This window comes from Heloderma suspectum, chromosome 3, assembly GCF_057233095.1.
Source record: "Heloderma suspectum isolate Gila_16-S chromosome 3, 16-S_ref, whole genome shotgun sequence".
In the NCBI taxonomy this organism is placed as follows: domain Eukaryota; kingdom Metazoa; phylum Chordata; class Lepidosauria; order Squamata; family Helodermatidae; genus Heloderma; species Heloderma suspectum.
Genome location: NC_139460.1, coordinates 282,241,069 through 282,253,199, shown reverse-complemented (window position 1 = coordinate 282,253,199; position 12,131 = coordinate 282,241,069). Strand labels below are relative to the sequence as shown.

The following is a 12,131-nucleotide window of genomic DNA, read 5'->3' as shown; positions in this document are numbered from 1 at the left end:
ACACCAGTAGAAACAGTGCTACAAGAAATAATACCCCATTTTCCCCATTCTAAAAAACACAGGAAATTGTTCTAAAAAAACAGATGTGAAACTGGAGGATTATATTGTCATCTAAAGCAGGGGTCCCCAACCCCCGGGCCGCCGACCGGTACTGGTCCATGGCCTGTTAGCAACCGGGCTGCAGGGGTATGCAAAACCCCCTCACCTTGGGTCCGCGGGGGGGCGAGGCGATCCGTCCCTCCCCGCCCCCAGAATCCTCACTGGCCCTGGTGAGCTCCGCTCTGCAGCAAGTCCGCGGAGCTGCCGGCCAGCTCCGGCTGCTGGTGGACTTCCAGCTGCTGGGATGCAACTGGAAGTCCACCAGTTTGTGTCCCAGCGGCCGGAAGTCCGCCAGCAAAAAAAAAACACAACCCGGTCCGTGGAAAAACTGTCCTCCACGAGCCTGGTCCTTGGCGCCAAAAAGATTGGGGATCGCTGATCTAAAGAACCTGTAAACAACCGTAAGGAATCACAAATGCATAATAAATGCCTTGTGTAGAAAAGCTCTGACTTTACAGTAACACTACTCTGGAGTGAGAGGTGTGAATACTGTTAGAAGAATCTTGCTACTACAGTTAAAGGATATGTAGTAGAAGCCCAAAATAGTTGCTCTACTTTCACGTGGGCTGCAAACTTCCTGTGTCATTTAGGTAGATCTTTGATAAGAGCCCAGAATTTATGAATAGTTAAGTCTACTGTCAGCTTGTAACGTTTATTATTCACAAAATGTCCTTTTTTATTATAGTGACAGTCCCATTTGTGTGACCTGTACTTAGCCTCTTGCAGTGAAGAGATTGCCTGGAGCAGCATCCTCATTTCTCAAGCATGCATTCTGGCAGATTGAAAATAAATTAAAAAAAAAAAAAGCCAAAGCTTAGAACGTGTTTCTCTGAAGAAGGAGAACACCCATTGGTGTATGATTCAGTGTGCCAGAACTGGTCACTGAAAAAGTTAATGCTGTTGAATGCAGTGTTTCTCAGACTGTGGGCAGGGGACTACCAGTGGGCCTCAATCCACTTCCAGGTGGGCCTCAGCATTGCAGCCCACCCAGCATTTTCTTGCTCACCCACCCCGCAGCCTTTGGGTTGGACTGATGCCAGCAGCAGCAGCTTCCTGCTTGCACCATGCATACGGCACGTGTGGGAGGGAGGGAGAGCCGGTTAGAGAGCAAAGCTGTAGCATGCAAAATTGGAGGGGAGGAAGGAAAGAAAGGGACATAAACAGAGGAAACGGACAACAGACAGAGTGGCCAAGGGGAGGAAAAGAAAGAAGGGAGGTGAAAAGGACAGGTGGACTGACAGGGCAGTAAACGAGAAGCGCCAAGGGCTGTTGCTGTGCCTTCTGGCTGTCCCCACAACCACCTCCTCTGCCTCAGAAGAAAAAGCTGGCATTGAGCAGTGGCACCAGGACCTGGAGAACCTGTGGGGAGAGGCGGAAAGAAACGTGAAGCGAGTTAAGGGGGCCTATAGATAATGTTCAGTGGCAAGCGGGGAGGAAGGGTCTCTCTCTTCTGAGGGAAAAGGGACAGAGACGCTTTAGGGAAAAAAATTAGGAAGAGAAAAAAGATTCATTCTGTACCGTGACATGGGCATTGATGGCACTATATAAATAAATAATATTTTAACAAGAACAAGTGGGAATCGAGGGGAACGTGATAAGAGAGGAAAGCTTTTATAGACGGAAATGAATGTAAAAGCAGAAGGAGGGAGAGATGAAAGAAACTGGCAGTTTGCAGGGACAGGGTACAAGTTAAGTGTGAAAAGAGAATGGAAGAAGAAATGGCAAGAGATGAGTAAAAAAAAAACCCCTGAGAGGCATGTGTATGAGGGAAAAATATAAAATAAAAACCTTCTGCGCTTAGAGCTTCTGGATCAGCAAATTCTGCCTTTAAATGGGGCGCCTGTGTCCTGACACCTCCAGAGCCAATGTCTGGACTTAACTTGAGGAAAGTTAAACTATGGAACTCCCTGCCAGAGGGAAATCACTGTAGCAAAGAATTTAGCAATTTCCAAAGAAGAATTCAATATCATTAGAAAATGGTATCAACAATTGTCAGCTGATCATGTTAAACTCTGCCTCTCCATCTGCCGCTATTTTCTGACTAGCACTGCCATTTTGTTGCTTGTGGGCCTCAGTAATTTTCAGTTCTCTCAACTGGGCCCTAGTGGTAGAAAATCTGAGAGCCCCAGTTTAATGTAAAGAAAGGGCAGTACCCACCTGATTGTGTAAGGCTGACCCTCACACTCTGGTTCCTTGAAGACCTTGTATTCACAGCCATGTTTGAGGATAGCTCAACCAACTTGGGGCACAATCCTATGCCTATTTAGACAGAAAAAAGTCCTACAACTCCCAGAATCTCCCAGCCAGCCATGCTGGCTGGGGAATTCTGGAAGTTGTAGGACTTTTCTATCTAAACATGCATAGAATTGCACCCTAAGATATTATACTGACAGTGTGAATATTATACTGTCCAGGTGCATTTATGTGAACAAGCACCCCAATTTTTCTTAGCCGTATTCATGACACAGCATTTGTAGGTGATATTTGCCACACTGGAAGTAAAATATTTCTTAGCATAGCTGGAATCAGAAAATAACTCTTTTGTATAATGTGAAACATCCAATAAAGGAAAACATTTCCAGTGTTATTTCCCCAATTTCAGCGACACTTAGGAAATAAATGGTTTGAAGAATAAGAACCAGGATCCAAAGAACACTTAAAGTAGTCTGTAAGCCCAAGTGAGCCACGCAACACAATTCTATGCACGTCTGTTCGGAAGTCCCATTGTGTTCAGCAAGGCTTACTCCCAAGAAAGTGTGTATAGCAGGAGTAGGCAACTTGTGGCCCTCCAGATGCTTTGGCCTAGAACTCCCATCATCCCTCACCACTGGCTATGATGGGGCTGAGAGTTGTAGTTCAAAACATCTGGAGGGCCACAAGTTGCCCACCCCTGATGTATAGGCTTGGAGCCCAAGATTAGACTTTTCTCTAATAGCAGCCACCTTCAAAAGCAGTTGGTGATAATGGCATTGAGTATGGAAGGTCTGTTCAGGAAAAATAAAAATCTCAAGTACTTTCTATCAGTGCAAGTAAGTCTTTGGCCAAGTAAGCCTGGCCAAGGTGTTCAGTTCACCTAGATTTCCTTTTATATTTAGCTGCCACACAGCTGCCTCCATGCACATGCTAATTTATTTCTGCATCTACAAATGTATAGTTGCTGATTGACATGCACTACTGCTAATCTTAACAACAAAAAGGCTTATCTGGGAAGAAGGGAGAACTTATATGGGAAGGAAATGCTTTGCTTTGTTTAAAAGTGCCCTTACTAAACTCTTGCTGGGTGACTGGAGACTAATTTTTGTCCGGGTCATGTATACCCATCCAAGACAGGTCCCACAAAGGGTTTGTCTCCTAACATCTCCCATTAATTGGCACAGTGATACACTACAATGATATCCAGAGAGGTGGCCATGATAGTCTGTTGAAGCAAGAACAAAGAGTCTTGCAGCACCTTCAAGACTAACACATTTATTATGACATAAGCACTCATGGACTACAGTCCACTGTGGATGTAGGACTGAAATGGGTGCATATTCCTGCATAAACAGAATTTGGTGCCAAGGGCTCTTTTATATATTTTTGGTCTCTTTTATCCATTGTTTTATACTATGCTAGTTTTGAAATTAATTTTGGTAAAACTGCCTTAAACACTTTAACAGAAAAGCAGGGTATACATAATCTCAAATAAATAAAATTAACTTTCCTAGGAATCCTGGTTGGAGAAAATTTGTTTTCAATGTGGTTACACAACCTGGCTGAACTGTAACAGATAAGGCCTTGGCCTTGTGAGTCTTGAGTTCAGATACCTGTTGAAGCATGAAGCACTCTGAATGGCCCTTTGATTACTCTCTACGTTGTAGCTTTACCTACCTCTCAGGATTGTTTTGAGGATAACATTCAAGGAACAGGGGGACACAGATGTGATGAATAATAACTGGCACAGAAGATTGACACTCATACTGCAATTTTAGCCGAGACTCCCTAGCACACTTACCATTGTTTTCATATATGCATATGTCTAAGATAGATTTAGGGGCCGCGGTGGCTTAGTGGTTAAGACGCTGAACTGCAGACCAGAAGGTCAGCAGCAGTTTGAGACCCGAGTGCCGCGTGATGGAGTGCGCTCCCGTCTTCAGTCCCAGCTCCTGCCAACCTAGCAGTTCGAAAGCAAGAAATTGCAAGTAGATAAATAGGCACCGCTTTGGCGGGAAAGGTAACAGTGTTCCGTGCACCTCGGTGTTCAGTCATGCCGGCCACATGACCACGGAAGCGTCTTCGGACAGCGCTGGCTCTCGGCTTAGAAACGGGGATGAGCACCGCACCCTGGAGTCGGACACGACTGGTTGGGGACACCTTTACCTTTTTAAGACAGATTTGGGAGTTTTTGTTCTCTCTAATGTGGCCTAATTCAACTCATATGACCAGTTCATCCTAATTTCAGTCTACACTGAAAATCATCAAGTTCACCACGGGCATAACCAAGGTGTGAACTGGCTCTCATTATCTAAGGATAGCACAGCAGCGCACCCATGTGTGCTGCGCAACGCCTGACTGTCTGAGGGGGAGGCAACCTGGTGCCCTCCAGGTATTTTGCGCTTCATCTCCCATAAGCCCCAGCCAACACAGCCAATCCTCAGGGATTAGGTGAGTCGGTTGTCACACTGGAGGACGCCAAGACGCCCCCGGGAACCAAGGTCGCCCCTGGTCAATACGTCCATGAAGGCAGCTGCTGCGCCGTGACTCAGTTTCCCGTCCGGTGTGCCATTTTTATTCCCGCCCAGCTGATTTGATATCAACCGACACAAACAACGAGCAACGCTACGCGCGAATCAGCCCCGCCTCCTCTTTCTGCCCTTCTACCACGTGACAACGCAATCCTCCTCCCCCGCGCCGTCGTCCACCAATCACCCGCCCCGTTCGCTCATTGCCGACCCCCCCACCCCGCTTCCGCCTAGAGTCAGACGGGAAGAAAGAAAACCATCCCTCCCTCTTGGCCGCCCCTTCTATTATCGCGGGAGCCGTTTGGAAATCTCGCGAGAATTGCCGGACACCCCCCTCCCGTTCCGCTCCGCTCCCCCCTCCTCCCCGCCGGCTGCGCTCCTCCCCTTTCCTCCTCCCTCCCCCTCTCTTGCGCCGCCGCCCCCGCCGGATCTGTCTGTGTCTCTGGGTGAGGGGAGGGGGGCCTGCTCGGCCCTGCGCACTGAGTGATGTTTGGCCGCCATCGCGGCGGAGGAAGAGGAGGCGCAGGAGGCTGAGGGAGCCGCCGCCGAGACTAGACAGCCGCCTGGGCCTGCCTCGGCTCGGCTCTTCGCCCGCCCGCCCTCGGGAGTGAAGGTCGCCGCCGCCGCCGGCCGCTTGAGGGGGATTCTCCCCGACCCCTTTCCCTCTCCCCCCCCGCCCCTCAGGAACGGGGCTCCGCTCCCGCCGGGCACGAAGATGTCGAACCTGAGCAAGGGGACAGGCAGTCGGAAGGACACCAAGATGCGGATCCGAGCCTTCCCGGTGAGTGAGTGGGGAGTAGTCGCGGCGCCGGGCCGGGCCTGGCTTGGCCTGGCCTGGCGGCGAGACGAGACGAGACGCCGGCCTCGGCCTGGCCTGGAAGCCCTGCCTCACTCACTCTCTCTCGGCTCCGACGCGTCCTGTCACAGGAGCTCGGAGGCAGCGGGCGAAGGGGACGTGGGCGCTGAGGGGCGGCCCGCTCGGGAACCCCTCAAGGGAGGCTGTCACCGCTGGGAAGGGGGTGGGGAGCGCGAGTTCCCGGCCCAGGAAGCGGAGAGGGAGGTTGGAGGGCCCGCCATCTGCCCCCGGCGAAGGAGATCCAGCTTCTCCCAGGCCGCTCGCAATGGCCTGGCTGCTACTGCTGCTGTTGATTTTTAAAAACAACAGCAGGGACAATTCTGTGAACATCTTCCTTAAAAACAACAACAACAACAACACGCAAAAGGCCTAGCGTCGTGCTTGTTCCACTTCGGTCAACCACTCGACCCAACTGGGAATGTTTCAACGTCCACCTTTGCAAACTTGTTTTTGCTTTCCCCAGTATCATTACATTAAACTGCATATTGTAGGGCTTTTGAGGGCAAAACATCCGATATTGAAGTCAGAGCAGACATTTTTTCCCAGCCTCAATTGTAAGGTTTCTCTGTGGGGATATTTGTCATTTGGGAGGCATTTTTGTGGTGATTTATACCTTAAATTGTCTCACATATTTCCTGACTGCCTGACAGTTGTTTCAGCTGGTGGTTGAAAACAAATAGACACACGCTCTTCACCCTGGGATTTTTGTAATATGTAAAGGTTTGTGGGGTGGTTTCCCCCACACCTTTTTAAAAGATATTTTAATTATCCTGCCAAATGCCGGAATATTTATGTATACATGTATGTATACACTTAAAGGAGATGCTTGGTTGCACTTGATTTTTTTTCAAGGTCTGACCAGAAGTTTTTGTTATGTTTGATTTAGGAAACTAGTGGCAAATAATTGTAGCCTTCACAAAGAAACTGGCTATACCTGTTTATGTGATGAACTAACAACTATCACTGTCAGCATTTGATCAACCTGCAGTCACATCCTTAAAATTAACTGGAGTGGGGGACGGGGGTTCAAAAGGTAAAGGTCTTGCTGCTGAATCCTGTTTACTCAAAAGCCCAATTGAAACCAATAGTACTTACTTTCTAGTAAGCATCATTAAGGTTAGGCAATTCAATGCAGTTTAAAAAACAAACAAAACCTAATTATTATATTTATACTCTCCTTTTCAGCCAACATTTGTTTTCAGAATTGCATTTTAAAGCACGCTACACTCATAAGAGATCTGTGTTTTTAAATAAAATGATGAGTTCTTGGGAGCCTTCGAAGTTGTTTAGAATTTTAAATGTGCCATTTCAGTTAATTTTGAAATGTTTTTAAGTTAAAGTGTTGGCTGCCTAAACAATGGAATGCTATCATGAAAATCAGCAATAACAAAAATACTTACAGTATATTAACAATACAGTACCTTAACAATATTTCATAAGGAAAATGTTCTACAAGAATTTCTAGTGGTCTTTTAAATTTTGTTAATGAGATCCATGCATCAAACACTTAATTGTATGCAAGGGTTAAACTAAATGAGAGACAAAACTTTGTAGTCAGGATACATATTTTTCGTTATGCTTTCTTTCTTGCAGATGAGCCTATAAAATGTTTGTGGGTGAAGAATGTTCATGCAGCCTTCTCACACAAAACAGAGCATTATTGTTTCCCCCATGAAACTGGTTCTTGTTAGCAATGCCATAATAATTTTTTCCCTTTTTACATTGCTTAAAATAACTAGATTAGAATTTTTCTCAGACATACTTTGTGGGGAGGTTACATAGACAGCATAACCTGGGAATCACTATGATAGCTATTGACTTTGTATGCTAAGTTACCAGTTGTTTTTTGTATTGAAGCTGACAGTCCTTACTATCTTGAAGAATTGGGGTTTTAATTCTGCATGCATTTATATATGTCCATGGAGTCATTTCATATTTATGTCATAGACATAACTGACAAGCCACATCTGAACCTGCCATGATTCATTACAGCCAGTGCCGAGGGAGCAGTATTTGGGAGCCACTGATCTGGCAAGCACCCCTGTGCAACCCTTTCTTTCCTTTTGTGCTTGAGGACAAAAGTACCATCAGCCTGAATGGGAGAGGGGTCTTCCTAGCCCAGGTGCTTAGAATTTCATGGGGAGGGGTTGTTTCTAAGTGACATGACTGATGAAGTCTAGGCACTAGGCTGAAGAAGTTACCTAATCATTCGGCTACATATTCAAGTAAATTTCTGTATGTATGTGATCAAATGAACCATGGGCACTATATATGGTGCCCCCAGATGTTTTGGATCACAACTCCCAGAATTTCTGGCCATTAGCCATGTTGTTTGGGGCTGATGAGAGTTGAAGTTAAAAACAACTATCAGGCACCAGGTTGGGGAAGGCCTTTCTAGATACTCATTATTCAACAATCAGCTATGAATATAATTAACCAGTAATTAACATGGACTGTGACATAAAGTACGTACAAGTCAGTACTGATCATAGCAAACCTTATTAATTCCACATATTGAACCTGCGTTGTATTGATAAAAGTTTTGGTTTTGTGCTAGTGGGTTGTAGAATATGAGACACACAATGAAGTTGGAAGACTAAAACTTACTGGCTTCTAAAATGCTTTCTAACTGACATCATCATTAGTAGGGGTCAGGGCTTGTTGGTAGAAAGCATATTAACAATTGATATCTTGAGCTAAGGGATCTGCTGACCCAGGTTCAGTAAGGTAAAGGAGATGGACAATCTTAAAACAGGTTTTCCCATATTATTTATGGAGATTTTTGAAGTGTTTCTTGGGTAATTGTCCTTGTATAATGCTGTAACTTTGCACAATTTGAGTATAAGAACAGTGTTTTGCTATGTGCCAAACTGACACAGCCTTATCTTATGCAAAGTTAGGTGCTTCTAAGGCTTAGAATCTACATCCACTTATTTCAGTGGGCTTATAAAGACCCAACTGTGCATAGAATTGGGTTGTAAGTCATTCTGTTAATCACTTACATGTATGTAGCTGGTATTAGCCCAATATATTAGCTCATTGCATGATCTTAATGCCTCCCAAATGTTGAAAGAAGCCCTTAACATGATGTTTTGGAGAAATGAACTTTGTGCTGCTCTGGTAGAAACTTGGGCAGATGCTGAAAGACTCTCCCTTCTTCATACCTAAGCCACTACAGCCTCAGAAAGGTTAGCAATGGTTGGGGCAGAATCAAGATCCAACTTTGTTCCTACCAAGAGTGATTCTGAATGTCTGCAGGTGCCCCAGCCACTGGTTAAAAATAGCCATATTTGTTTCTCTGTCCTTGCCTGCCTCTGTGTTGGGCCAAGTGCAAACAGAAGAGGAGCCTATACCTGGCTGTGTTGTGCAATGTCCTGGTTGGACTGTGAGTTTTCCTCTACCTCCCTTCCCTGTCCATTCCACAGTGAAAGACTTCAGTGGCAAGGGTTGCCTTTCTCTGTGGGGAATGCCCAAGCCAGGCAACCATGAAAGGATGCACTACGACTTCTCCACCATATTGAAAACATTCTGGCTCCAGTGGACATGTGTAGTATAATTTTATTGTGAGCAAGTGTGGAAATACCACACTGCCTTTATATGTGATTGGAAAATAGATAAGCTCTTTGAGCATATGCTCTCACATACCCTGGGTTGTATCCAGTGTTAGTCTTACTTAGAGGAGACCCAGTGAAATTATTTGGACTTAAGTTAGACTAACATTGGAAACAACCCATTGTGATAAGTTCTCAGCTTTTTTTTTTTAATCTTAAGCCAATATGGAAAATTCTGTATGTATGTATGTATTTATTTTATTAATTGCCCATCTGGCTGGTCACGCAGCCACTCTGGGCGATGTACAACAATAAAAACAGTTCAAAACAATAAAATTCAACATTAAAAACATCACATTTCTAAAATTACCCTAACCCACCCCAAATGCCTGCCTGTAGCTTGGCTTTCCTTAGAGTTATAACTTCTGATTTAATATTATGTTAGAACATGGAATCAGACTACAATTGGCCATGTAGTTTCTGTAGATCAAAAGGTCAAAATGTTCAGGCTAGTTCATATGTTTGAACAACCTACCTGCACCCCCCAAAACCCCTCATAGAAATGTGACGGAGTGAGATAGAGGGCAGATGATGGGTGAGAATCACTTTCTAGGTATAATACAATAGATATTCACAGTGATCTTGCAATCTAGATTGTTAATGTTATCACAAAAAAGTTAGTCTCTTTTTACTGGTTGACTTTTCCAGTTCTTGTCATCAGAACTATTCCAGATATTTTGTTTATGATCACCAGTGCAGCATTCTATCACTGTTTAAGTCTGAGGTTGCCTGTGTCTTATTTAAATATTTTATAAACAAGAAAACCACAGTCTTGTAGGCTGGCATAAAATATGTTATACAGGGGCCCTACTGATAGGTGACATTTTTGTTTTTGTCTGTGACATATCAGTTCAGTGCCAAATACCCTTCAGCCTCTTTCTTTTGTGTCGTCTCTAGCATCCAACTGCAGGAGTTGGTCTTTTTGGCATGTTCAGTTTGACTAACTGCATTCCGTATAATGTAGTGTTAGTCAAACTGAACATGCCAAAAAGAGCAAGTATATTGGAGAACTCCTCCAGTTGGATGCTGGAGGCCACACAAAATAAGAGGCTAATGCTAGTCTAGTTAATGCCTAAATAAAATTATAACATATTGAGTTTCCCAGCTGATAAAAAGTCAAGCTGTCTAGTCCTATGCCTGCTTACTAGATAAGTATGCATAGCTTTGCAGTTCTAGTCACAGATTAATCACAATTCTTGTCTGTCAATTGGATGATATCGTAGGCAGGGGTAGGACTTCAGTATGTTTCAGGAAGTCAGTATGTTGCAGGAAAGTAGACTGCAATCTGAAGCATATTGTAACCACAACTTACAGTGTTATACTAAAACTAGAGTTTTGTTCATTTCGTTTCATTTGATGGTTTAAAATTTCTGGTCTAATATATCCTTAAAAACTGTATTTGTTTCAAACAAACCAGCCAGAATGTAACAGCCAGTCAAAATGTAACTTCCTGATCTTCACATTTATACTAAGGAAATTATATATAAATTTCCTATGTGGGTAAATTATCCTTTATCCCTTACCAAAATGAATCTGAAGTACTTGTAAAATTGTTTTCATTATCCCCTTTCTCTCTTCCTCTCACCCTTCTCTCTGTTTCTCTTCCCTCCCTGTAGTCTCAGTTTTAGATTGTAAGATCTTTGAAGTGACAACCTGTGTTTCACTTATGAAGTTATGCAAAGTGTGAGGTATATTGATAATGCTATATAAATAATACACCAGTAATGAAGCTACTTAAAAAAAACCACTGTATTAAAATAAAAACCAGTCATTATTTTGTTTCAGATTTGTCCATTTCTCAAGATTCAAAACTATTTTTGGTTTTTTAACACTGAGATTGCAAAGTACATTTATTAGTAGCTTACTATACATGGTGAAGCAGCCGTTTGCTCACATGTTGCAGAAAGCAGTGGTTGAGGAGGTCTTTTTCACACCAAAAGGGACATGTGGGTGATAAGAGTCTCACTCCTGAGTGTCATCCTCATGCATTCTGCTGCATTTTGTCCCCAACCTGGATCACTTCTGGTATTGGCTGCAGGCTTAGAGAAAGGAATCTGAAGTAATGAAGTGTGGAGAGGTAATGTATAGGAGAAAGAAGGGTTCAGCTCCCCTCACCACACACACCTTTTTGCTTTAATGTTGATGCTTACCACCACTGGGAAAGATGTGAAGAAAAAACTTGGCTGTCTTGCCATGTCTAAGCCCCAGCCTGCCTCTTGAGTTTGGAGTTGGGGAAGTAAGTTGGCGATTGTCCTCACATTTTGCATAGTGGTTCAGAGGGCCTCAAGTATACCACAATATGGAGATGATCCCTATAGCCTTCCCAAGCTCAAGAGAAAGGATTGGGCTTGTGTGTGTTGCCTTGTACGTCCAAGATTCACAGAGCACCTAAGAAGCACAGCACAACTGTGGGGATAATATCCTGCTTGCTCCCTAGCTACAAGGTCTGAATAATGGCTGGACCTTGCCACAAGAGTAGGTGGGTTGGACATTCACCATGGCAAGTAGAATTGTGGACCCTCAGCCTTTAGCAAGCCCCTTGTAGGCCCCTTCCAACCCTACCATTCTATGAAATATAAATATAGTTGTCATCACCATTATTTATTCCATTATCCATAATCCTAAAACATTTGGCAAAGATTAGTAAAATTTGAATTGTGCTTTTTGGAGTGAAAGTGGTCTGTTACTAACCTTACGATATGTAACACACATAGTATGTACATCCAAAGATCTGTACTAAAACTAATTTTTCCTGACTCCTGCTATGGAAGTACATAAGCTTTTTTATTATTACTCTATTCCTAATATTTGGTTTATGTGTTTAAAGGTCTCTTGTGGGAAGCA

The 12,131-nt window shown here is 44.0% G+C and overlaps 1 protein-coding gene across 1 annotated transcript in view; it reads left to right on the top strand.

Moving 5' to 3' along the window:
- The first annotated feature begins 5,268 nt into the window (after positions 1 to 5,268).
- Positions 5,269 to 12,131, top strand: part of CUL3 (cullin 3) — a 69,146-nt gene continuing 62,283 nt past the window's right edge. Inside the window, exon 1 of the mRNA XM_084847128.1 lies at positions 5,269 to 5,601. Coding sequence (XP_084703254.1) covers positions 5,536 to 5,601 — 66 coding nt within the window. The 5' untranslated portion in view covers positions 5,269 to 5,535. The remainder of the gene's footprint in view (positions 5,602 to 12,131) is intronic.